Genomic DNA, 27,241 nt, shown 5'->3' on the forward strand with positions numbered 1-27,241 from the left:
TCCCTTGAGGAGGAAAGGATGATGTAGCAAAGTAGCATAAGTATTTCCCTCAGTTTTTGAGAACCAAGGTATTAATCCAGTAGGAGACTACACGCAAATCGCCTAGTACCTGCACAAACAATTAAGAACCCTGCAACCAACGTAATAAAGGGGTTGTCAATCCCTTCATGGTCACTTGCAAAAGTGATATCTGATGGAGATAATAAGATAAATATTTTTGGTATTTTTGTTGTATAGATTGGAAAGTAAAGATTGCGAAATAAACGGCGGCAAGTTGACGGGAAACTAATATGATGTAAAATAGACCCGGGGGCTATAGGTTTCACTAGTGGCTTCTCTCATGATAGCATATATTATGGTGGGTGAAGAAATTACTGACGAGCAATTGATAGAAAAGCGCATAGTTATGAGAATATCTAGGCATGATCATGAGCATATACATCATGTCCGTGTCAAGTAGAACGAAACGATTCTGCATCTACTACTATTACTCCACACATCGACGCTATCCAGCATGCATCTAGAGTATTAAGTTCATAAGAACAAAGTAACGCATTAGGCAAGATGACATGATGTAGAGGGATAAACTCAAGCAATATGATATAATCCCGATCTTTTTATCCCCGATGGCAATAATACAATATGTGCCTTGCTGCCCCTGCTATCACTGGGAAAGGACACCGCAAGATTGAACCCAAAGCTAAGCACTTCTTCCATTGCAAGAAAGATCAATCTAGTAGGCCAAACTAAACCGATAATTCGAAGAGACTTGCAAAGATATCAAATTATGCATATAAGAATTCAGAGAAGAACCAAATATTGTTCATAGATAATCTTGATCATAAACCCACAATTCATCGGATCTTGACAAACACACCGCAAAAAGTATTAAATCGAATAGATCTCCAAGAACATCGAGGAGAACTTTGTATTGAGAACCAAAGAGAGAGAAGAAGCCATCTAGCTAATAACTATGGACCTGATTGTCTATGGTAAACTACTCACACATCCTAAGAGAGGCTATGGTGTTGATGTAGAAGCCCTCCGTGATCGAATCCCCCTCCGGCAGATCGCCGGAAAAGGCCCCAAGATGGGATCTCACGGGTACAGAAGGTTGCGGCGGTGGAAAAGTGGTTTCGTGGCTCCCCTGGATGTTTTCAGGGTATAAGAGTATATATATAGGCGAAAGAAGTAGGTCGGTGGAGCTACGAGGGGCCCATGAGGGTTGTGGCGCCTACCCTCCTGGGCGCGCCCTCCTACCTCGTGGCCGCCTCGTTGCGTCCCTGACTTCTACTCCAAGTCTCCAGGATGACATTTGTTCCAAGAAATATCCTCGCGAAGGTTTCGTTTCGTTTGATATTCCTTTTCTGCGAAACACTGAAATAGGCAAAAAAACAACAATTTGCAATGGGCCTTCGGTTAATAGGTTAGTTCCAAAAATAATATAGAAGTGCATATTAAAGCCCATTAAACATCCTAAACAGATAATATAATAGCATGGAACAATAAAAAATTATAGATACGTCGGAGACGTATCATTCCCCTTTGAGAAGTTAATGGGAGTCCTAAAGAAATATGTCCGTAACCGCGCTAGGCTAGAAGGAAGCATCTCCATGGGCCATCAAACAGAGGATGTCATTGCGTTTTGTATTGGTCTCCCTCAATCGCGGTATGAGGGGAGACTGACTGGAAAAGGCACGCTAGGAGGGGACTCAATAATATGTAGGGACAGGCATTCTTGGTCTCGAGCACACTACACAGTTCTACAGAACTCTACCTTGGTGACCGCGTATGTCTATGAACACAAGAACATTCTACGCTCCAAACACTCGGAGCAGTGTGATGACTGGATTACATGTGAACACATCAGGACTTTCGGCAGTTGGTTGCAAACACGTCTCAGGGGTGACAACACTATTTCTGATGAGCTGTACTCGTTGGCCAGGGGACCATCTTCGACTGTATTGACTTACAAAGGGTACGAGATAAATGAGAATACATTTTACATGATCGCCCAAGATCAAAAGAGCACCAACCAAAACAGCGGTGTCCGCTTTGATGCAGCAACCAAGAGGGAAAAGGACACATATTATGGTTACATAGTGGACATATGAGAACTTGACTACGGACATGATTTTAAGGTCCCTTTGTTTTAGTGCAAATGGGTCAATCTGTCAGGAGGCGGGGTACAGGTAGACCCACAGTACGGAATGACAATAGTGGATTTGAACAATCTTGGGTACACAGACGAACCATTCATCCTAGCCAATGATGTGGCGCACGTTTTCTATGTTAAGGACATGTCTACCAAACCGAGAAAAAGAAAAGATAAGGAAGCGAATACATCATACGATGAGCCAAAGCGCCACATAGTTTTTTCAGGAAAAGGAGACATCGTGGGATTGGAGGGCAAGACAGACATGTCTGAAGATTATGAAAAGTTTCATTAAATTCCTCCCTTAAAAGTCAAGGCTGACCCAAGCACCCCGTTAAACGATGAAGATTATCCATGGTTACGACGCAATAAGCAAAGGACACAAGCGAAGAAAAAGTGAAGACTTCCTCTCCACAACTATTATGATGATGCCTTTGATCTAGAATATCACTGCACGTACATGTGAAGAAATGAAATGCCTTTTGTAACAGATGAGTTTTCATATGAAACCCTGATACTTCGAAAGAGATTGTCCGTTTTGTACGCGAAGTGCATCCATTTTTTGCCATAACCCTATCAACTTTTTAGCACATGCTATGTAGGTGAAATGATGATACCATGCCAACTTTCAACCTTTTCTGAGTTCATTTGTAGTGCTTTTCAATTTCAGGGTCATTTAGCTTACAAAAATAAGTAAATGCATGAAAAATACCAGATGAAGTCAGAAAGGGTTGAAAATTGATGGTGTGGTATGAATGGTACAATTTGAACACACAAAAAGTCTGGAGTTCAAATAAGTTCAAAAAATGAAATCCCTTTGTAACAGATGAGTTTTCGTCTGAAACCACGATACTTCGAAAGAGATTGTCCATTTTGTACACAAAGTGCATCCAGTTTTTTTCGTAACCCTCTCAACTCTTTAGCACATGCTATGTAGGTGAAATGATGATACCATGCTAACTTTCAACCTTTTCAGAGTTTATTTGTAGTGCTTTTCAATTTCAGGGTCATATAGCTCAAAAAAATCAATAAATGCATGAAAAATAACAAATGAAGTCAGAAAGGATTAAAAATCGATGATGTGACTTTGAATGGTGCATTTTGAACAAACAAAAAGTCTAGATTTCAAATAAGTTCAAAAAACTGAAATACCTTTTGTAACAGATGAGTTTTCCTCCGAACCCCTGATACTTCGAAAGAGATTGTCCATTTTTGTACATGAAGTGCATCCAGCTTTTGCCGTCACCCTCTCAACTTTTTAGCACATGCTATGTGGGTGAAAATGATGATACCATGCCAACTTTCAACCTTTTCACAGTTCAATTGAAGTGCTTTTCAATTTCATGATCATTTAGCTCAAAGAATGAACTAAAGCAAAAAGAATGAACTAGCTTTTATGAAACTCTAATAGCAAAAAGAATGAACTAAAAATAATCAATTAAAATATTCTGTTATGATCAACTAAAACAAAACTATAATACTCTTCAACTGCAAAAAGAATGAATTAAAATATTCTGTTATGATCAACTAAAACAAAACTATAATACTCTTCAATAGCAAAAAGAATCAACTAAAAAGCTTTTATATCAACTTAAATCATCAAAGTATTTTTTGTTCAAAATAGTAATAGCAAAAAGAATTATCATAAATAATTTTTTTGTTAGAAACTTTAATAGCAAAAAGAATTTTCATAAAGATTTTTTTGATAGAAACTAAAATAACAAAATCTGTTTTTGAATATAATGATAAAACACAGTAGTATTAAATAGCAGGAAAAAGAATCACTCAAAAATATTTTTTTAGTGAATTTATTCACAAACTAGCGATTCACACAAATTTCAAAGAATTCAAATTTAAACTATTCAAATTTGAAAACTAATGGCACTGACAGAAAGTTTATAATTTTTCTGACCTAATTTTTTTTAAAAAATAAAGTAAAAAACAAAAGAAAATAAATAATGCAAAAAAACAAAAATACTGGAAAAAAATTAAAAAATACCGCCTACTAGGCCATATGGCCTGCATACGACTAGAAACCCATATGTACATGGGCCAAGATGCAGGCCTGATAGGCCCTACATGGCAGTGACACGGGTAGGCAAGTACTGCCTGCAATTAGAGAGGAGCTCAGCACCTCTGCCGCAACGCAGCTTATAAACAGGTGTTGAGCTCTCTCAGCTAGCGAGGCGGGACTAAACTCCCACCACACCACCGCTGTACCACCCTTTCGTCCCGGTTGGTGGCACAAAACAGTACGAATACCCATCTTTGGTCCCGGTCCGTGCCACCAACCAGGACAAAAGGTTTCTGCTTCCCGCCCTTTGGGCTGCTGAAAAGAGACCTTTGGTCCTGGTTGGTGGCACGAACCGGGACCAAAGGGGGGCATTCGTCCCGGTTGGTGCAACGAACCGGGACCAATGCTCTGTGTATATAAGCAAACACTTGTCAAAATTTTCATTCTCACCTCGCAGTTGCTCCCGACGACGCTGACAACATCGACGCCGTCCGCCGCCCCTGCCGTCTCCTGTGCGTCGCCGTCGCCGACGTTGTCCCCAAGCCCGCGCGCCCCTGCCCCGCCCCCGAGCGCGCCGGCCGGCCGCGCCCCTACCCCAACCAGCCCCCACCGTCGCTGTCGCCGTGCCATCACTGCCCCCGCCATCGCCCTCGCTGGCCGCCTCCGTTGTGAGCCGCCGCCGCCTGGCTCTCTGTGATGATTTTTATGCGATTTTTTATGTGATGATTTTTTGTTCATATATATAATGTATATATGTATGTGGATATATGTATGCGGATATATGTATGGATGGATGTGGCTATGTATGTATGGATATAATGTTCATATCATTTTTTTGTTCATATATGTATTAATTTTTTTATTTAGGTTGTTCGTAGATATCGATTTTAGGTTAGTTGATTTAGTGCATTTTAGGTTAGTTGTACTGTTAGTGCATTTTAGGTTAGTGGAGAGGAAAAAGGAAAATGAGGAAAAAGAATAAAAGAGGAAGAAGGAAGGAGGAAGAAGAAGAAAAGGAAGGAGAGGAAAAAGGAAAAATAAGAAGAGAAAGAAGGAGAAGAAGATGAGAGGAAGAAGAGGAGAAAAAAATGAAGAGGAAGGAGAAGAAAAAAAGAGGAGAAGAAGAAGGAATAGAGGAGAAGAAGAAAAATAGAAGAAGAAAAAAAGAGGAGAAGAAGAAGGAATGGAGGAGAAGAAAAAAATAGAAGAAGAAAAAAAAGGAGAAGAAGAAGGAATAGAGGAAAAGAAGAAAAAATAGAAGAAGAAAAAAAATAAGGAGAAGAAGAAGGAATAGAGGGGAAGATTATAAAAATATATTTCTACCATCCATACTACACTTGTATCACCATCTCTTCGCCGAACTAGTGCACCTATACAATTTACAATTGTATTGGGTGTGTTGGGGACATAAGATATTTCTTGAATTTGGTTGCAGGGCTGTTTGAGAGAGACTATCTTCATCCTATGCCTCCTATGGATTAATAAAACTTAGGTCGTCCACTTGAGAAAAATTTGCTACTGTCCTACAAAACTCTGCGCTTGGAGGCCTAACACGAGTCTACAAGAAGAAATGTTGCGTAGCATACATTAGTGGGGCGGGGGCGACAACGGCTCGTCCTTGATGCGGTGTCCAGGACGCCACGGTAGTGCTGGGGCGAGGCCGGCTCGTCCTTGACCGGCCGGAGTGGGGACTCCAACTCGCGCTTCACGTGATGATGCGGAGGGGACAATGATTCCTCCTTAACGCGCACGCATCGGTGATGGTGGCGACGGGCCCCCATGTGACGGAGCGAACGCTCCATCATTATCTCAATCTGACGGACGAAACTTTGTCTGTTAGAGCGGCCTCAGAAAGGAGTCGGGGTGGCTACTGGTCCTCCTCGTCACCGAAGGAGATGACGATCTCGTCCTTGGCGGAGGAGCCGGCCGCAGTGGATGCCGAAGGGCCTAGAGAGTGTGTGCGGCGACACCAAGAACCATCGTAAGAGGAGCTTCCCCCGAATCCGCCTACTGACACGGAGCACCATGGCTTCGGCTTCACCGCTAGGCTCGAAGAGGAGGAGGGGGCTCAGGCAAGTTGACGGGGGAGGGAGGCGGCGGTGCTCGCCCAGGGGGAGTGTGTCCCTATGCGTCGCCAGCGTACAGCTTAAATAGCCACGGCCAGGCCAAATAATGGGGCGGTCAGGACGCTTCAATGCGGCACTACGGCCGAAGTTGGTTCCTTAGGACACGGCGACGCCCGAGAGGTCATGTCCGTCAGCGCCGCCCTCCCGTCCGATCAAATCGCGGTATCAATATCGGCCTCTGCATGCTCTAGGCCGGAATGCGGCACGGCAAGCGGCGCGGGCGTTGGATGGAAAGCGCGGGAGAGGCGGATGAATTTTTTTTTGGTGGGCCATGGCGGTCAGACGCGGGCTTGGGAGCGGTTAAAAACGCCCACAAAGGCCCCCACACTTGTTTTCGGTTTTCGGGAAAAAACATGCCCGGGTGGCCTAGCAGACCGATATAGGCCCGTGTTTGATGACTTCCGTGATTCGGACATATGTGGACGGTTTGAGGGTCAGTGTTGGAGATGCCCTTAGTACGTAGGCAATTTGTTTCTAAAGTTCACATAAATGTTCTTGTGGTGTATGAAGACTGTTCCATTGTTGCAAAGCAAAAAATTCGCTATCGTTTTGGACTGACATGTAATGCAAAAGATCACTATTGTGCAAACAAAATTGTTCTTGTTGTTTGATGTCGTAAGAACAGGATTTCTTTATGGAGAAACGATCTGAAAAGGAAAAACTTGTGTGCCGTGTGATCTTTAGCCAATCATGATTCGCAACTACGGTTCTAGTGATTGCACACTAGACCGGGGCAGATTATGGCGTGGCCGGAGAGAAGTGCAGATTGTGCTGATGTTCAAACAGTTAGTATCTTTGGATGCTTCGTTATTATGTCACCGGATGGATACTCGGGTTATTGGGGTTCATGCCGTGTCACGGACTCACGGGTGGGTGGCGTGTAACCACTATCTGATTATCTTAGCATGTCCTGATCGTCTGCTGATGCACACGTAGCTTAAGATTGGCATTCTAGTTTGGTGTTTTGGCAGTAGATAAACACGCAAGCGCTCCACTGGTTACAACTTACAAGACGTATCATGTGGCTGTATATGGTCGGCAATCTCCGTGATGTTATATATGTTGGCTGCTGGCAAACATACATTACATACATAATGGAGACTTCTCTGAATCTGATGATGGAAGACGAGTTTTAAAAGCATAGGCAAATGCATCTCGTGACCACGGGCAAGGGTGTAAGCTCCCTCCATCCACATGTGAAGCGGTAAGGTTGCCAATCACGGCTCCTCGTCCGCTTCTCCACCCGTCGTCTCCATTCATTCCTTCCTTGTTCCTTTTGATGATTTGATCCAGAGTAGTACACGAGGAGAAGAAAGTAGGTTGCACCTGACCTATAAATTCGCACGCCCCCCAACGGCATTTTTAAGCATTTAACCACAGGAGTAGCTGGCAGGCACTCCATAACCAGCGAAAGGAGCAAGCAAGCAAGCAATGGCAACGGCCTCCTCATACGTCCTCGCGGTCGCTCTCCTCTGCCTGCTCGCCTCCGACGGCTGCTGCGGCTGCCCCTGGTTTCTCCCTGCTACATTCTGCCCTCGACCTACACCTGAGCCCACACCTACACCAAATCCCGTTCCCGCTACACCTGCACCTGCCCCCGCCACCCCAGCCCCGGCCCCATTACACCTCCACCTGCTCCGGCTACCCCCAGCCCAGGCTACGGCTTTGGCAGCACCAACGGTTCTACCAGCGGGTGGCTGGACGCCAGGGCCACATGGTACGGCGCTCCCGATGGCGCCGGGCCGGACGACAACGGTGGCGCGTGCGGGTTCAAGAATGTGAACCTGCCGCCGTTCAACGCCATGACGTCGTGCGGAAACGAGCCACTCTTCAAAGACGGCAAGGGATGCGGCTCCTGCTACCAGGTCAGCCGCCATTGCGGTTTAGTTGATTGACAGAGTGCCAGTGGCAGTACGCCTCCAAACTGATGCATTGATCTTGGATTATTGCCTGCAGATAAGGTGCGTGGGCAAGACTCACCCGGCGTGCTCCGGCGTCCCCGAGACGGTGATCATCACGGACATGAACTACTACCCCGTCCCCCGCTACCATTTCGACCTCAGCGGCACCGCCTTCGGCGCCATGGCCAAGGACGGCCGCAACGACGAGCTCCGCCACACCGGCATCATCGACATGCAGTTCAAGAGGGTGCCGTGCCAGTACACGGGGATGTCACTGACGTTCCATGTGGAGAAGGGGTCGAACCCGAACTACCTGGCGATCCTGGTGGAGTACGGGAACGGCGACGGCGACGTCGCGCAGGTGGACCTCATGGACGGCGGCGAGCCGACGGTGGCATGGAGACCAATGAGGGAATCGTGGGGCTCCATCTGGCGCCTGGACACGCGCCGCCCGCTGCGGGGGCCCTTCTCGCTGCGGGTCACCAACGGCTCCGGCAGGTCGCTCGTCGCCGACCAGGTCATCCCCGCCGACTGGCAGGCCGACGCCGTGTACAGCTCCGCCGTCCAGTTCGATGATTGATCGCGTCGGATGATCCATGGAAGGCATGCACGTCCATGCATGCAAGGATTTGTTCTGCCAAGCTACATAGCTGAGACGTTGCTTGTGACGTCCTGTGCGTGTCCTCGTCGTGTACTACCTACTTACTCCCTTCGTCCGAAAATAGTTGTCATCAAAATGGATAAAAAAGGATGTATCTAAATGACAAATATTTTCGTACGAAGAGAGTACGAGTTATCATTTATCGCGTCTTACTATAAATTTACATTTATAATGTTATCATGCAAAAATAAAAATGTTTGTAATATCTACTGTATTATATACACAAGTTTACTATATCACTTTAGTTATATGCAAGGTGCCTGAAAATTAAATTTGGGTCGGTCAATTTTTCTGGCCAATGATTGTTGCTCCAAGAATCGTGCTCATTTTTTTGTCTGTTTTCATTTGGAGAAATTTTTGTCTGATGCGTGGTATGTCTTGTTTTGGGCTAGGAATTTTTGACTGACCTAAATTTTGGGGTTAGTCAATTCCTCCACGGGCTAATGCCCAGTTAGCTGTGAGACCGAGCAGTACTTATATATTTTTATTCTTGCATATTATAAAAATAAATAAAAAACGCTCAACTGGCCGAATGCCTTCACTATACAACACATGTCCTTGTGGGTTCCACGCACTCTCCACCTCCCTTAATTTTTGAAACAACGCCCAACTCCAACATCTTCTTCCCCACAGCTCCCATCTCTCTCTCTCTCACACAAAGATCGGCGTGGGCACGGTTGACGCTGGGGCGTTGCGTACTCGTGCAGGAAGATGCCGATGCGGCCGTCGTCGGTGGATGGGAGGAAGATTGTGGCATGAACGACAGCGGGGGAGGGCGGAGTTCCGCGCGGACGGTGGAAGGCCTAACACTTCCTTGCAAGTCGCTTGCAGTGGCGGCTCGCCGGATCTGGCCTCCGCGTTGTGCATCGGAGTCGACAGCGCTAAGGCGCTGGAGGGCAGTATTGTCGTCGGAGAAGGTGATTTCGGCGGCGGTGGATTTTCCCAGTTATCCACTAATGGACACGTAGTGTTGCCCTTATAAAAAAGCGCAATTTCTGTGTAAACGGTGTGCAAAGTTTACATTTTTTTCTTTTTCTTGAAGGGTAATTCCAATGACAGTAGTTCATTCTTACTTAGAAAACTTTATTATTTTGATTTTTTTTTATTTTTTTGTTTTATTTCTTCTTAAAGGGTAATACCATTGCCATTAATTCAATCATCCTAAGAAAATTTTATTATTTTGATTTTGATATCATTTTATTTCTTCTTGAAGGTTAATACAATTGCCACAAATTCATTCTTTCAAAGAAAAGGAATTATTTTAATTTTGTTACGGTTTTTATTTTATTTTTCTTTCTTCTTTAATGGTAAATACCAATCCCACTAATTCTTTCCTTCTTCAGAAATTTCCTTTTTTTAATGAAACTTCCACTATCATATCCTTATACTTTCATACTATAAAAACTGCATTTTTGTGTAAATTATGTGCAAATTTAATCATTATTAGTTTTATTATTTATTTTACTTTCTTTCTTCTTTAAGGGTAATACCAATGCCACAAATTTATTCTTTCTTAGGGAAATTTCTTTTTTGCATAATTCTATTATGACATGTTTATACTTTCATATTACAAAAAGACAATTTTTCTGTAAGTTGGTGTAATTTTTGTCATCCTTTGTTTTAGTTTTTCCAAAAAAAAATCTTAAAAGGTAATACCAATGCTACTAATTCATTCTTCCTTTGAAAAATCTTCATTTTGATTTTGTTTTAGTTTGAATTTCATTATTTTTCTTCTCTAAGGGTAATAACAATATCACTATTGTCGACTACTCCCTTCATTTATTTTTACTTTACATATAAGTTTTGTCTTAAGTCAAACTTCGTAAAGTTTGATAACATTAGAGGAACAAATATGAACATTTATTCTATCGATCAATTTATTGCATCACAGAATTAGTTTTCATTTTGTATATCTTTTGTATTATAGATGTTGATATATTTTAATATAAAACTGGTCAGACTTTATGAAATTTGACTTAAAACAAATTTATATGTTGAGTAAAACGAAAACGGAGGAATGAAGCAGCGTTTTGGCACCCAGGCTTATCTATTCAAAAACTTCTGAACTTTTTTGTGGTGAAATATGCTTGAGTATGTAATGTCCGTGCCAAATTTTATCATGTTTGGACATCTCAGTAGCTCGCAAAAAAAAAACAAATTGGGGTCTGTAAGAAAGTTTACGGTTTGAGCACTGTTTAAACCGTTTTTGTCTTTTTTGCCACAAACTCCTCAGATGTCTGAACACGATGAAATTTGGCATGGATATCACACACTTCAGCATCTTTCACAAAAAAAATCCTCTTTTTTTTGAATTTTTTAAAATTGACTGTTCATCGGGAGTAGAAGAGCCTGGACTCAGAAATGAATTTTCGGTGGAGGGAGCACTATATCTCTCCTTAAAAAACTACATTGCTGAATATACCGGATACAATTATTTGCAGACTTTGGTAATATATACTGTTCTAGAATTTTATTTGAAACATTCATAAGCCTGTTATTTTTTGACCTCAGATTCATAAGCCTGTTAATATACGATGGAGACAGAGAGCGCGCATCCAGTCTAACTTTAACTCTGCATCAACTGCTCACCACCTGCCTCCTCTTGATCCTGGCCATGAAGCCGTTCTTCACGTGGAGAATGATGGAGATCTTGGGCTCGACGACGTGCCCTGGAACGGCGTCCACCTCGAAGTTCCACACCACGGCGGCCGCCACGGTCTTGAGCTGCACGAAGGCCATGTCCTTGCCCAGGCAGGTCCGCGGTCCGGCGTTGAAGGAGGCGAACTTGTACGACGGCACGTGCCGTGGCTTGCCGTCCTCCCCGATCCACCGCTCCAGCTGGAACTCCCGGCAGTTCTTGCCCCCACACGGCCTCTATCCTCCCCATCGCGTATAGCGACACAAGGATCATGTCCCCTGGCCGCACCATATGCCCGCTCGGCAGCATCTCTGTTGGCCCAGTCCCGACACCGAGTATTTTCCAACGATGATGATACGACCGACTACGAACGATGATGACGATGACGAACCAAAGCTGGCTACTGAACCGTACCCCTTGCCGATGCAATCTCGATGAAGTACTGTTACGCCGATTTGCACCGCACCACAAGAAGCTGACCTGATCGATCCACTTCGGTGCAAAGCTAGCCTCAACCTAGTCTTAGCTGCTGCCGATCGATTCTCCGTTGAATCCACATGCAAGTACACTACAGCTTCCGGCTGGAAACGCAATGCACGCACACGAACACGAGTCTCTCTTTGATGGCCACAGATACGTATTGTACCTGGTGTTTATTGTATTGATTTAACTCACGGTCTTACAAGTCTAGGGGTACATGCATATTTATATGCTAAAAATTGCTAGTACCTAACCGACTAGGAGAACTACTAAACCTACTCGGTTTACAATACTAATCCTAGTCTGCTAGGTGGTTATACATGGACACACCTTCGTGTTTAGTTCCAACAATCATCCCCTAAACACGACGTTGTTACGTTACAGTTCGGACACCGATCCTTCTTCGCATCTTCAAGAACTCTCGATCCAAAGTCTTGGTCTGGATGTCCGCCAGCTGATCATCGATGCGGCTGTAGTTGACCTCCGTCTTCCCTTCTTCCACGCAGTTCTTTATGTAATAATACATCGTATCAATGTGCTTGCTCCTTTCACGTCGCACTGGATCGTCGCGTAGAAAAATTGTACTCATTGTCAACATTGAGCACCACTGGTTCCGGATCTCTATTCTTGAGATCACCGTGTAACCTCCCTAGTCATACACCTTGATACTTTGCTTCACTTGAAGTCGATATCACCACTTTCTGCTTTCGTGATAGCCAGTTTACTATGCTTCCACCAAGGAAATATGCCACGCCCGAGGTACTCTTACGGTCGTCAACAATTCCTTCTTTGTCACTACCACTGTAGCCAAGTAGTTTTACCATCTCCTTCTTGCTCAGCTCAAGAAGAGGTTCCATTGAAGCGTCAACTGAATTGCAATTTTTCATGCCACTGCTTTTAAGTACCTTCCTTGCATATGCCTCTTGGCATAGTGTGATCTCCTCCGACTTTTGATGTTCCTTCATCCCGAGGTAGTAACTCAAAATACCAAAATCATCCATCTTGAAAATGCCAACTAGTAGACGATCCCTTTCTTCACCTCTTTTATATATTGCATGTTCTAGTAAGGCTTTCTCAAATCCAAGAAAAATCATCATCTGGAGCCATCGGGCTGCGCGCACGTAGCCTACCAGGCATAGCTCTCTTAGCTTCACTCGCTGGGAGACAGAGGGCTCCTGTTTGTAGGGCGCCTCTGCTACTCTGACGCGGATACAACAACCGCGACACCATCGCCTTGGTATTCTTTGCACACACATGCAGCCGCTCAAGCACCAGCATACTGTGCTTGGTGGACTTCAGACGCTATGCACGCCGTTTTATCTCGTCGACGCGTCGCGGAAAGGCGCCCGAAGCATAGCATCGACACGAGTTTTCGAATCATAATCTTGATATCGAACTTTTTCTTCACAGAGCACGATGATTTCTTTGACCAACGTTTGAAGAAATGGATTATCCTTGTCCACAAGTTAACACATCAACATCATGTCACTTTCATTATCTTCTTGGACAATGAGCGCCTTCTCCTTCGGGCGATTCTTTGCAGTCCGACTTGAAGTGCCTAAGCAGATTACAGTTGTAGCAATGGATCTTTCTCTTGTCGAACTTTTTCTTCTTTGGCTTGTCCGACTGTTCGTCGGTGTCCTTTGCGGGACGGTACTTTCCGCCGCTATCAGACGCCTTGTCAAAATTGTTTTCCTTGGAAACCATTGACTGCCACTGAGCACGCGTTAGCATCAGGCACTCTTCCTGGTTTGCGTCACCGTAACTCAGTTTCATCCGCTCGTCATGTGCCTTGAAGCGACCAACCAGATCATCCAATGTGAGAGTCTTGAGATCAGCACATTGCTCGATCGCTGACACAATCGGCATGTAGCGCGGTGGAGCGGCACGTAGAAAACGCCGAACCACGGAGATGTCCTCCAACTTCTCTCCGAGACCGCGAATCCCGTTTACCATCGAGGCAACCCTCGCTGCGAAGGCATCCACCGTCTCATCTTCTCCCATCCTCAGATTCTCATAACTTTTCAGCAAAGTTTGCAAGTTCGCCTCGTGCACACGCGAGTGCCCTAGATGTAATGTCTTGAGTGTGTCCCATGCTTCCTTTGCTGATTTCTTCGAGATTAGATGCTGCTGCACGTCCACCGGCATCATCGAGCAGATGGTCGTGATAGCCTGGCGATCCTTTCGATACAAGGCACCACCCTTTAGGTACTCATCACCGCCGGGGTCGACAGCTTGCCAGAGCTCATTGGTCTCGAGCGCCCACTCCATCATGGTTGCCCACACCACGAATTTCCCACGGTCGAATCGGGGATACTCCAATCTCACCGGAGCAATAATTGCCTTAGCCACACCGAAGTACTCCGCCAGCTATTTGGTCTTCTCGTCGTCCGACATGACCTTCTTTTACTAGAAGATCAATCTTTCTCTAGATACTAATTGTTGGCTCAGTCTCAATACGGAAGACTTTCTGAGGACGATGATACGACTGACAACGAACGACGAACAAAGATGACGAACCAATGCTGGCTACTGAACCGCACCCTTTGCCGATGCAATCTCGACGAAGTACTGTTACACCGATCTGCACCACACCACAAGAAGCTGACCTGATCGATCCACCTCAGTGCAAAGCTAGCCTCAACCTAGTCTTGCTGCTGCCGATCGATTCTCCGTTGAATCCACGCGCACGTACGCTACGGCCTCCGGCTGGAAACACAATGCACAACATGAACACGAGGCTCTCTTTGATGGCCACAGGTACGTATCGTACCTGGTGTTTATTGTATTGATTCAACTCACGGTCTTACAAGTCTAGGGGTACATGCATATTTATATGCTAAAGAATGCTACTTTCTCCGTTTTAAAATAAATGACCTAATTTTGTACTAATTTTATAAAGTTAGTATTAAGTTGGGTCATCTATTTTGAAACGGAGGGAGTAGTACTTAATCGATGGAAAAAATATATATGAGATCATGTTGCACGGGCTAGCAGGTGAGACCTATCCTAATGAATGATACGTGGCATTCACAAATCATAAAGCATCTAATCTCTTCTTCCCCTGATTTCAAGTGAGGATGGGATAGATACTTTGTGATTTATAAATGCCATGTGTCATCCATCAGGATGGGTCTCACAAGCTAGCCCGTGAGACCTGATCTCATATTATTCTTTTCCCTGACTGACTAGGAGAACTACTCGGTTTACAATACTAATCCTAGTCTGCTAGGTGGTTATACATGGACACACATTCGTGTTTAATTCCAACAGCCTCGGCGGCGCCCACGCCCTTGTGCTCAATCGGCACGAGCGGGTACAGCCGGAGCGACTTGCACAGGGCCGTGGGTAGGTACACCAGCCGGCCGAGCTCATCCGGGTTGAAGGTCACCATGCCGTCCAGGGTGGTGGGTGCTGTGGTCTTGATGGTGTCGAGCTCTGCAAGTATCTTGGACACCACGCCCGGGTTCCTGGTGAGGAGGTAGAAGAACCAGGTCAGCGCTGACCCTGTCATCTCCCGGCCGGCGATCATAAGGTTCATGGCCTTGTCGCGGAGGAAGGCGTCGACGACCGCGCCGGCATCGTCGTCGTCTTTGTCGTCGTCCATGTAGGAGGAGAGCAGATCCGCCGAGTCCTCGATCCCGCCTCTGGCCTTGCCCCTGGATCTGGGGTCCATTAATCACATTCTGGGGCGACAGAAGGTGGAACATGCACCTGAATTTTCACGATCTTGCCAAATTTGAAAGAAATTCTTGAGCTTAGTGATGTGTTCTCTAGTTTTAAGTTTGACTGTAAGCAGCAAGGGCAATCTGCGCGCTCACTTATGTGCTAATTAAGCAGGCTATGATTTCTCACTGGGAGTGTGCCTGGATTTGCCAGGCGCCAGCTTTTGTAGACCTTTTTTTTTAGCGAAAGAGGGGTCGCCCCTCCGATTTTATATAAAGTAATCAAATGGTCTCTTACAAGCCCCAAACTACAGCTACAAAAACTCGAAAAGAACTTAAGTTATAGCCATATACATAGTTGGGACAGGAGGATCCCCTGCACAAACTGAGATCATGCAAAATCAGACATGATGGCAAGACAGCTGCTAGAAACCCTCCAGACTCCAAACCAGAAATCAAGAGATACAGTTCAAACCCGGACTAGCTACGAGGGATAAGAAAACAATGCAAATATAAGCTTCCCAGGTCTCCTCTTGTTGATCTGAAGAAAGAGGATTTGAGTATCTCCAGGATGATCCAAAATTTTAAAATTCTAAAATTAATCGGCCTGCCAATCAGGTGGCACATGAGATTGCGAAGTTTATTTTTAGTAGTAGGTCCGATGGGATTCTTGCTAAGACTGTTCCATCCTGTGTGGCATATGCCGTAATGAATGATTGTAAATGGAGGAACAACTTTGAAAACATCAACAACAAAGGAAATTTGCAGTCTTTTTCCACCATTCAAAATCTGAAGCACTGTGACCTCCATCCTTGCGACGCATGAGCTTTTGTAAATCCTTGCATCCACCATGACTTATTTGTTGTTGATCAGGTAGTATGAGCTTTTTTTGAACCCCAAACCATAGAACAACTGTTCTACGGGTATTTTCATTAATATAATAAAGTTTACATATATACAAGAGCAAGAAAAAAGACTAGATCCTAATCAACCAATGCCTTGTCTAGGAAACATGGGATAACTATTGTGATTGTAAGGATGTGATTGTTCCTGCTAACATCACAAATGAGCGCGTCAAATGCTTTGCCTTTATTCTATGTTGCATACACGACAAGTCTTTCTTAGAGCATCTTCAATAGGCGCGCAATGCGTGGCGCATTAAAATACCTTTTATATCACCGGAATAGCCAGTTTTTGCGCGCTGCGGAGCGCTGGCTCCCGCGGCCGCTGCAAAAATTACGCATGCGCCGTTCCAGCAGACGCGCTAAACTATAGCGTGCACGAGCAGCCGGCGCTTGCCATATGTTCATTTTGGAGACAATATGGTGATATTTTTAATCAAAACAAGACATAGCATAGTTTAACATCACCCAAACAAGTTCATGACATAAAAGTTCAAAATCATGCCCACATCATCATCCAACCAAGTTCAAAATTATCGAACCAAGTTCATGACATAAAAGTTCACACAAACAAATGGCACATCAACAATCATGCCTCATCCTCATCTTCGTCCTCCTACCTCTTCCTTCGATTCTTCATCCTCATCTTCGTCCTCCTCTGCCTCCGATTCTTCATTCTCCTCTTCATTGTGTCGCGTTGCATCATCATGGGGAGCTCGGAAGGTGTTGGTAAGATCTCCACCGGCATCATGCGAAGGTATGTGAGGCACACCGGAAGACATGCGTCCACCCATGTTAGCAGGAGGTGCTCCCATGCACTGGCGGCGCTGAGGGTATTCATGTGTATTCGTATGAATACCCATTATTGAGCGCAAAAAAAATATTAATACATAGCTGCAACGCACGGCCCACCGCTCGCTCCCTTCTCTCGCTCGTTGCCTCGTTCGGTCGTTCCCCAATCCCCTCCCCTGCTCGAGCCCTAGCCGCCCAGGCCCCGCTCCCTCTCACCGAGTCACCGGCCGCCGCCCCGTCCTCATCCGCTCAGCGCCGCCGGTGCTCGCCGACGTCGCCATCCGCCGGCTGCCCCTCAGACTGCATCGCTGCGAGCCTGCGACGCCGCCCCGCCCCGGCGCTCGCCGTCCGCCGGCCGCCCCTCGGACTGCATCGCTGCGACGCCGCCCCGCCCCGGCGCTCGCCGTCCGCCGGCTGCCCCGCCCCAGCCGCCCATCGCCCGCCGCGGCGCCGCCCAGCGGCAGCTTCTTTCTCCCGCCTGCGTCAGTGCCCTGCGTTCAGGTACAGTATTAAAGAAAACAAAGTTTCAGTTTTTTAGTTGATTCGATTTTGCAGCTGGAGTAGGATTCTTCCTTGTTTTGTTAATTTGTAGACAGTTTGTAGGATTCTGGCTTGTGGATGCAACGCACGGCCCACCATCATATCCTGTTTGTAGTCTGTAGATGCTAATTTCTTCCTTGTTTTGTTGTAATGTAGATGAAGAAGAAGAATGGGACTGGTGGTGGCAATAGGATTCTGGCTTTGTGGGAAAAAGCTTCAAAAGCAAAGAAGATTGATGAAACTTCTACACCGAATCAGAGTGCAGCTGCATCGGGTACTTGTACCTCTCATGTTCAGCTTGAGAGCAATTTGCAATTGGCGTTAGTGCAAGCACCGGATGCGGACTGTGAACCGGAGAGCAGAGAAGCAACCCCAACCCCAATTGATAAAGATGCTGAAACAAGTGATGCAGATGATGAACCAATGGAAGCAGATTTGGAGGCACTCGAACATGATCCTGGGAAGCGGATTCCCATCTCAATGTATGCTGTCAATGACCAAGATAGAGTAAGAAGAAGATACATTGAGATGAAGCCATGTCAACCAAAGAATCATAACTTTGAGTATACAAATAAAAGTGGAGTTAGACCGTCGCTTTTGTCGTGCTTGGTTTAAAGAATTTCCATGGATTGAGTAGTGTGACAAAAAAAAGTGCTTTCTGCTTTGTTTGCTATCTGTTCAAGGAGAAGACAAAATATCCCGGTGGAGATGCATTTGTGAAGAATGCATTTAGGAACTGGAACATGAAATCGAGATTGAAGAAACATGAAGGTGAGGTTAGTAGTGCTCATGCTGAAGCTTAAGAGAAGTATGATATGTTCACTACACCACAAGCATCAATTAGGGAGTCTTTTGCTTCAAACACCTCACAATATAAGGCTTTGTATAAGCAGCGTTTGACATGGACACTCAAATGTTTGAGATTTCTATTGCACCAAGGCTTGGCATTTAGAGGACATGATGAAAGTGAAAACTCACTAAATAAAGGAAATTTCTTGAGCTTTTAAATTGGCTAGCTGGAAATTTTGAAGAGGTTGATAGGGTTGTTCTCAAAAATGCTCCACAGAACTGCAAGATGACTCACCATGATATACAACATGAGTTAATAAAATGTTGTGCACAGGAGACTACAAAATTAGTCATTGAAGAACTTGATGGTGGCCACTTTGCAATACTTGCAGACGAGTCTAGTGATGTGTATCAGAATGAACAGTTGGCAATTTGCTTGCGTTATGTTGATAAGAAAGGAAGGGCTGTTGTAAGATTTCTTGGTGTTGCTCATGTTCAAGATACTACCTCTTTGACACTTAAAGCTGCAATTGAGCAAATGCTTATGAAGTACAATTTGACCTTTGCAATGGTTCGTGGGCAAGGATATGATGGAGCTAGCAACATGAAAGGTAATGCTAATGGCCTAAAAAAACTGATTATGGATGAGTCTCCTTCTGCCTACTATGTTCATTGTTTTGCCCATCAACTACAGTTAACTCTTGTTGCTGTTGCTAAAGAGAGTGGTGATTGTACTTGGTTCTTTCAACAACTTGCACACTTGTTAAATGCTCTTGGCATGTCTTGTAAAAAGATGAGAATGCTTCGTATAGCTCAGGCTGAGGAACTCATTGATGCATTGGAATTGGAAGAAGTAGAAATGGGGAGTGGGCTGAATCAGGAAATGGGTTTGGGAAGGCCATGTGATACACGTTGGGGCTCTCACTTCAAAACAGTGAACCATGTCATCTGTATGTATGGTGCAATACGACGAGTCCTCATCAAGATTGGAAAAGAGTACCATGGTGCGGAGGCGCAAGCGGCTCTAACCATATTGACACCATTTCGATCATTTGAGTTTGTTTTCATGGCACACTTGATGCAAGAAATATTTGGATACACAGATGAGTTGAGTAGAGCTTTGCAAAAGCAAGACCAAGATATTGTTCATGCTATTGAGCTTGTTGATATCACAAAGTATCACTTGGAGGGTTTGAGGACTGATCCTGGATGGGATGATTTTCTCAAAAAGGTCACATCTTTTTGTACAAAGCATAAGATCAAAATTGTTGATATGGAGGGTCCTTACTTTCCCGCTGGCCGGCCTAGAAGGGGTTTCTTTAATGGTGCAACGAATTACCATCGCTTCAAAGTTGATATGTACGTGAGTGTCATTGATAGGAAAATTAGTGAGTTGAATGGCAGATTTGATGAGGTAAACACAGATCTACTTTCTTGCATGGCAGCATTTTGTCCACTTCGTCTATTTGCTGCTTATGATCAAGAGAAATTGGTTAGGCTTGCTACAAAGTTTTATGCTAATGATTTCACAAGTGATGAACTGGCAAGACTTCCATGGCAACTAAACATGTATGTTACTCATGTGCGTAGAGATGAAAGGTTTCAAAACTTGAAGAATCTGTGTGAGCTTTCAGTTATGCTTGTTGAGACAAACAAGCATGAACAATACTATATTGTTTACAAGCTTCTTAAATTGGTATTAATTCTGCCAGTAGCTACTGCTAGTGTTGAAAGGGTGTTCTCTTCAATGAACCATGTGAAGAATAAGCTAAGGAGCAAAATGGGTGATGATTACTTGAACAATTGTTTGGTTACATTTGTTGAGAGAGAATTCTTCAATCAAGTAAAGGATGAGGATGTCATCAATCTCTTCCAAAAAGGCGATCGCAAAGTTATATTGTAAGATGGGATATCATCAATCTGTCAATCAAGAGGTACTGGTGTCTTTATGTTTATGTATAATTAGTATGGTTTGATGCATTAAAAATTACTATTGTTGTACTGGTGTCTTTATAATACATTTAGAGTAATTTTTTTGTGCCAATGAATACCCAGCCTCAAAATCCTGGCGCCGCCACTGCCCCCATGCCTTCCATGAGAGAAGCAAAACTCATGCCTCCCATGGTAGTTCCTAAGCCACCCATGCCTCCCATGCCCCCCATGGTAGCTCCGAAGCCACCGATGCCTCCCATGCCACCCATGCCGCCCATGCCACCCATGGCTCTTTTTTGGACCAAGACTTCTTCACGGGCAAGATTGACGTACTCCTTTTGCTTCTCATCGAGGGTAGATGTGTCCATGAAGAACAAGTACTACTCCCATTCTAACAATCTAGTTCGCTCCTTCATGGCCAATTTCTTCTTCTCCAATTCCACCTTCCTCTCCTCGGCCGCCACCCTCCTCTCCTCGGCCGCCAACCTCCTCTCCTTGTCCGCCGCATCTTGGTTCCTTGCCATCTTCCTTACCTCGTCCGCTTCCTTTCTTGCGATCACAATAGCTTCCATAGCATTTTTAGCTAGGCATCTCCTTTCCTCTTCTTCTTCTTTTCTTTTTTGTCTTTCTTGCATCCATTTGGTATCTTCGGCTTGGAGTACACAACCGAGTTTGGTGGAGGGCTTCTCTTGCCGTCATCACTTGATGCCTCCTCCTCATCATCATTCAAATCAATAGTTCGCTTGCGTTTGTTGCTCTCCTCATCATCGACACCATCACGGGGCTTCCATTTCTCATCATCCTTCAACGCATCATAGCAATGAGGCAAGGTAAATGGTCTCCCTTTCTTGATCTTCCCATTCTTGGTCTTCTTCTCCTCTTCTTGAAATAAGTTTTGTGCAATAGTGAGCTACAAACAAAAGAACAAGTTAGCACTTGAAACACCAAGAAAAAGCATGATGAACATGGAAGAATCATGAAAGAAATGGCACTTACCCTATCTCTATCATTAGTGCCACTTGGGTTTAACGTGTCAACCGCCTTAAGTGCGGCCGCCCACCTTTGACAATCTATGTTGATTGTTGACCACCGGAAGCGAAGAGATCTTTCCGAGCGGTCAATTCCATTTTTGTTGTGTAAATCAAAGTGCTCCTTCATCCGGATCCAATATGCATCTCTACTCCGATCCCCTCCAACAGTGGCATCCCTCGACACTTGCAACCATGTATTGCATAGCAAGGTGTCTTCGTCCATGGTGTAGTTGCCCGCTCTTCCTTTCAGTGCATCGCCGATACTCTCACCATCCTCGTCCACCTCAAACTCATGATCATCGAAATGAACATCATTGTTTTGAGACCAATGGGAATTGTTGGAGCCAACACCCATAGTTGACATATATGTCTCATCATTGAAACTACAAAGTATATACAACAAAGCAAATAAGCTATCCATATGTATGCATTCAAAAAACAACAACAAAAAATGGGCGAAATTTTACCTTGTGGGCATTTCGTCGAACACCTTGTGCGCATCGGCCCCTGGCGCAACAAGCGAGCTCGCCGGCGCTTCGGTCGCTGCCGCATTCGTCGCACGCCCTACAAGCTTCTTCTTCGGCCGCCTAGAGGAGTCGTCTGCCGCCTTGTTCTTCTTCCCAGACACCTTGCTCGCCTTCGCCTGCGCCGCATTGGGGAGCTTCGAGAGGGGAGCACGTGGCTTCACGGCGGGCGCCGGTGCGACGCGACCCACCACCGAGGTCGTCCGTGGCGCCATGAAAAGGCCGCGCGCGAGACCAGTGCTTGGAGGAGCACCAGCGGAGGCGAATCCAAAGCTCCCCGCGCTAGGGTTTGCGCCAGCGGTGGCGGCGGCGGAGGGGTCGCGGGTGTAGGAAGGGGTGAGGAGGATGGTGGCGCGGCCGTCCATCGGGCCAATTCACCGCCGCGGCGCGGGCAGGGCGAAACCGGCGCGGCATAGAGGGTGCGGCGTGGGCGCTCTATTGTGCAGCACGCGGAAGCGGGCGCACAAAATAAGCGGCGCGCGACGCCGTTTCGCCCCGCGCGATGAACCACTTATGTCGCGCGTGTGTTTTTTGCGCCTCCGCTGGAGCGCCCGGAGCGGCTGCGCGCACGCAAAAATCTGTATTTTTTCAGCACGGCGCTTATATCGCGCGGCTGTAGTAGATGCTCTTAACCCAGAATTTCCAGCAGCTGATGATGGGCACCTCTTTCCTGAAGATCTTGCCATTCCACGGAGTCCAAATTCTCCAACAAGCTTGAAAGATGATATACAAAGCTATTTCCTTAGGAAGTGAAGAGTGGATGAGAAGGATGTCATCAAAGCATGATTTGCCCAGTTTTTTTAATTGGGAACAATGCTATTCCAACATTTTTTTAGCAAAAGAACAGTCCCCAAAAAGGTGCCTCAGTGTTTCTTCAGTGTGTTCATTACAATAGACACAGTCATAGCAATCTGAATGCATGTTTTTCCTCTTAAGGACATTCCTAGTGTTAAATCTGTCATGTAGCAACATGCAGAAAAGGATTTTATGCCTTAACCCATCAGATGTCTTCCAGACCCATTTGAACAGATAATTGTCTTCAGTCCTAGAACAGATGGATTTATACATCTTGATTGAGGAGTAATGCTGGTCTTACCCAATTCCCCTCCAAGTATGTTTCCTCTGCACAGGCCAATGTGTTATTACTAATCCTTCCAATTGAATCAGTTGAGAAAGTGGTATATGCAACAATTGGTGGGGTCCACGCCCTACAAGCTTCTTCTTCGGCCGCCTAGAGGAGTCGTCCGCCGCCTTGTTCTTCTTCCCGGACACCTTGCTCGCCTCCGCCTGCGCCGCATTGGGGAGCTTCGAGAGGGGGGCACGTGGCTTCACGACGGGCGTCGGTGCGACGCGACCCACCGCCAAGGTCGTCCGTGGCGCCATGAAAAGGCCGCGCGCGAGACCGATGCTTGAAGGAGCACCAGCGGAGGCGAAGCCAAAGCTCCCCGCGCTAGGGTTTGCGCCAGCAGAGGGGTTGCGGGTGTAGGAAGGGGTGAGGAGGATGTCGGCGCAGCCGTCCATCGGGCTAATTCGCCGCCGCAGCGTGGGCAGGGCGAAACCGGCGCAGCGTAGAGGGTGCGGCACGGGCGCTCTATTGTGCAGCGCGCGGAAGCGGGCGCACAAAATAAGCGGCGTGCGACGCCGTTTCGCCCCGCGCAATGAACCACTTATGTCACGCGTGCGTTTTTTGCGCCTTTGCTGGAGCGCCCGGAGCGGCTGCGCGCGCGCAAAAATCTGTATTTTTTCAGCATGGCGCTTATATCGCGCGGCTGTAGTAGATGCTCTTAACCCAGAATTTCCAGCAGCTGATGATGGGCACCTCTTGCCTGAAGATCTTGCCATTCCACAGAGTCCAAATTCTCCAACAAGCTTGAAAGATGATATACAAAGCTATTTACTTAGGAAGTGAAGAGTGGATGAGAAGGATGTCATCAAAGCTTGATTTGCCCAGTTTTTTTAATTGGGAACAATGCTATTCCAACATTTTTTTAGCAAAAGAACAGTCCCCAAAAAGGTGCCTCAGTGTTTCTTCAGTGTGTTCATTACAATAGACACAATATGAATGCATGTTTTTCCTCTTAAGGACATTCCTAGTGTTAAATCTGTCATGTAGCAACATCCAGAAAAGGATTTTATGCCTCGACCCATCAGATGTCTTCCAGACCCATTTGAACAGATAATTGTCTTCAGTCCTAGAACAAATGGATTTATACATTTTGATTGAGGAGTAATGTTGGTCTTACCCAATTCCCCTCCAAGTATCTTTCCTCTGCACAGGCCAATGTGTTATTACTAATCCTTCCAATTGAATCAGTTGAGAAAGCGGTGTATGCAAAGCGGTGTATGCAACAATTTGTACGATCAAGAATATTAGCCCCAGCCCCCCAACTCCTGGCTCCGCTCCTGGACTGCAGATCATTCCTAACAAAAGGAATGGAGTTCTGGGAATTTACTAGTCAAGGGAGCATCAAGCCAGTTGTCATGCCATAGTTGCAGAGATTGGCCATTACCCATATTCCATTGATATTTGCTTTTGAACAGGGAAATGGGCTTTAAATGGCTCCTCCACCAGCTGGATCCCTCCATCTTTTGTCCAGGCAACTGTGTGCTATAATAAGTTTCCCAAATCAGTTTGGCCCAAGGCAGATTTTCACTGTTAAAGAACTTACCAGGGTTTTTCAACATGAGGGTTTTGTTGTGAAGACAGATGTCCAAAATTCAGTAATATAAGCTTTTGTTGAACATTTTCCACTTTAATATCTGGAGAAATGCTCTGAAAAGGGAAGAACATTTTTTCAAATGAAAGGGGTCGCCCCCCTGCTCCAAGTTTTATTAAAAAGCCAAGGCAAAAAAAGGAAGAACTTCCTGTGCCGTGTGATCTTTAGCTAATCATTGACTCTCGACTGCCGTGATACTCATTTCACACAACACCGAGGCAGATTATGACGTGGCCGGAGAGAAGTGTACTACCGTTCTACGCAATGGGCAGATTGTGCAGATGTTCCAACAATTTGTACCATTGTACCTTTCGGTGCATCGTTATTATGTCACCGGATATATACCTGTCAGGTTCATGCCGTGTCACGGCCTCACGGGTAGCGTGTAACTTCTTTGTGATTATCTTGGCATGTCCTGATCGTCTGCTGATGCACACGTAACTTAAGATTGGCGTACTAATTTGGTATTTTGGCAGTACATACACACACCTTTGGTGGTTACAAGACAACATGTGGCGGGCATAGGTACATGAAGGAAGTACATGTAATATATATTACTCCCTCCGTTTCAAAATAGATGACTCAATTTTGTACTAACTTTGTACTAAAGTTAGTATAAAGTTAAAGTCATCTACTTTAAAACGGAGGGAGTAGTAGATTAGTATATATATATATATATATATATATATATATATATATATATATATGTTTGATTGATGATGGAACGGAAGATGATTTTTAAAAGCAGAGAGAAATGCATCTCGTGAGCACGGGCAAGGGTGTAAGCAGCCGGTTGAGTAGTGGCTCCCTCCATCCACATGTGAACCAGTAGGGCCCAAGCTAGGTTGCCAATCACGGCTCCTCGTCCGCTTCTCCACCCGTCGATCATCTCCCTTCATTCTTCCGTCCTTCCTTTTGATCTCGAGTGGTACACCAAGAAGACGCTCCCTACCACTTAAGCTGCTAGCCTATAAATTCGCAAGCTCCCCAACGGCATTAACCACCAGACTAGAGTAGGGCCTTCGATCAGTAACCAGCTAGACCAGCAAGCAAGCGAGCCATGGCAGCGACCTCCTCCTCCTCCTACGCCGTCGCGGTCGCTCTCCTCTGCCTGCTCGCCGCCAATGGCTGCTGCGGCTGCCCTGGACCCGCACCTGCCCCCACACCTACACCTACACGTGCCCCCGCTACCCCCAGCCCCGTCCCCGTTACACCTCCACCTGCGCCAGCTCCCCCCAGCCCCGTCCCCGTTACACCTCCACCTGTGCCCGCTACTCCCAGCCCAGGCTCCGGCTCCGGCTCCGGCAGCACCAACAGCTCCTCCGGCGGCTGGCTAGACGCGAGGGCCACCTGGTATGGCACAGCCGATGGCGCCGGGCCGGACGACAATGGTGGCGCGTGTGGATTCAAGAACGTGAACCTGCCGCCGTTCAACGCCATGACGTCGTGCGGCAACGAGCCGCTCTTCAAGGACGGCAAGGGATGCGGCTCCTGCTACCAGGTCAGAACCGGCATTGCAGTTGCTTCACACAGACAATAGAGTGCTGATGGGTCTTTGATCGTCGCGTTCCATTGTGTTTGCGTGCAGATAAGGTGCGTGGGCAAGGCTCACCCGGCGTGCTCCGGCGTCCCCGAGACGGTGATCATCACGGACATGAACTACTACCCCGTCGCCCGCTACCACTTCGACCTCAGCGGCACTGCTTTTGGCGCCATGGCCAAGGACGGCCGCAACGACGAGCTCCGCCACGCCGGCATCATCGACATGCAGTTCAAGAGGGTGCCGTGCCAGTACCCGGGGCTGTCGGTGACGTTCCACGTGGAGAAGGGGTCGAACCCGAACTACCTGGCGATCCTGGTGGAGTACGCGAACGGCGACGGCGACGTGGCGCAGGTGGACCTCATGGACGGCGGCGAGCCGACGGGGGCCTGGAGGCCGATGAGGCACTCGTGGGGCTCCATCTGGCGCCTGGACACGCGTCGCCCGCTGCGGGGGCCCTTCTCGCTGCGCGTCACCAACGGCTCCGGCAGGTCGCTCGTCGCCGACCAGGTCATCCCCGCCGACTGGCAGGCCGACGCCATGTACAGCTCCGACGTCCAGTTCGATGATTGATCGCGTTCGATGATCCATGGAAGGCATGCACGTCCATGCATGCATGGATTTCTTGTGCTAAGCTATATAGCTGAGACGTCGCCTGTGACGTCCGGTGCGTGTCCTCGTCGTGTGCTAGCTATGCGTGTTATCATTTATCGCGTCCTACATCCTTGTATACACATACACGTGACAAATTTTTTTTTTGCGTCGATACACGTGACAACTTTAGTTTGTGGGATTTGGAGGAGAAGGCTGGTATATATACTGTACGTATAGCTA

General features: G+C 46.3%; 3 protein-coding genes and 1 pseudogene across 3 annotated transcripts; 3 read left to right on the forward strand and 1 right to left on the reverse strand.

The window, feature by feature from the left end:
* The first annotated feature begins 7,586 nt into the window (after positions 1-7,586).
* On the forward strand, positions 7,587-9,043 carry LOC125549263 (expansin-B7). Its single transcript, XM_048712714.2, has 2 exons — positions 7,587-8,160; positions 8,252-9,043. Exons 1-2 carry the CDS (start codon positions 8,098-8,100, stop codon positions 8,774-8,776), a joined length of 588 nt encoding a protein of 195 aa, XP_048568671.2. The 5' UTR covers positions 7,587-8,097; the 3' UTR covers positions 8,777-9,043.
* A 2,391-nt stretch (positions 9,044-11,434) lies between these two features.
* Positions 11,435-15,651, reverse strand: LOC125547218 (noroxomaritidine synthase 2 pseudogene; annotated as a pseudogene).
* Positions 15,652-18,934: 3,283 nt separating this feature from the next.
* LOC147981690 (uncharacterized) lies at positions 18,935-20,591 on the forward strand. The gene has a single exon (XM_087514040.1). It carries the CDS (start codon positions 18,950-18,952, stop codon positions 20,564-20,566), a length of 1,617 nt encoding a protein of 538 aa, XP_087370166.1. The 5' UTR covers positions 18,935-18,949; the 3' UTR covers positions 20,567-20,591.
* A 5,259-nt stretch (positions 20,592-25,850) lies between these two features.
* LOC125549264 (expansin-B3) lies at positions 25,851-27,241 on the forward strand. Its single transcript, XM_048712715.2, has 2 exons — positions 25,851-26,368; positions 26,456-27,241. The coding sequence occupies exons 1-2, from the start codon at positions 25,928-25,930 to the stop codon at positions 26,978-26,980; spliced, it is 966 nt and encodes a 321-aa protein (XP_048568672.2). The 5' UTR covers positions 25,851-25,927; the 3' UTR covers positions 26,981-27,241.

Source organism: Triticum urartu, chromosome 3A, assembly GCF_056163025.1.
Source record: "Triticum urartu cultivar PI428250 chromosome 3A, HENAU_Tu73, whole genome shotgun sequence".
Lineage (NCBI taxonomy): Eukaryota > Viridiplantae > Streptophyta > Magnoliopsida > Poales > Poaceae > Triticum > Triticum urartu.

Excerpts from the sequence above, each read along its gene's own strand:
- LOC125549263 (XM_048712714.2), top strand. The coding sequence starts at position 8,098 with ATGACGTCGTGCGGAAACGAGCCACTCTTCAAAGACGGCAAGGGATGC. Across the intron at positions 8,161-8,251 it reads GATGCGGCTCCTGCTACCAG|ATAAGGTGCGTGGGCAAGAC; the intron begins GTCAGCCGCCAT and ends TATTGCCTGCAG.
- LOC147981690 (XM_087514040.1), top strand. The coding sequence starts at position 18,950 with ATGACTCACCATGATATACAACATGAGTTAATAAAATGTTGTGCACAG.
- LOC125549264 (XM_048712715.2), top strand. The coding sequence starts at position 25,928 with ATGGCAGCGACCTCCTCCTCCTCCTACGCCGTCGCGGTCGCTCTCCTC. Across the intron at positions 26,369-26,455 it reads GATGCGGCTCCTGCTACCAG|ATAAGGTGCGTGGGCAAGGC; the intron begins GTCAGAACCGGC and ends GTTTGCGTGCAG.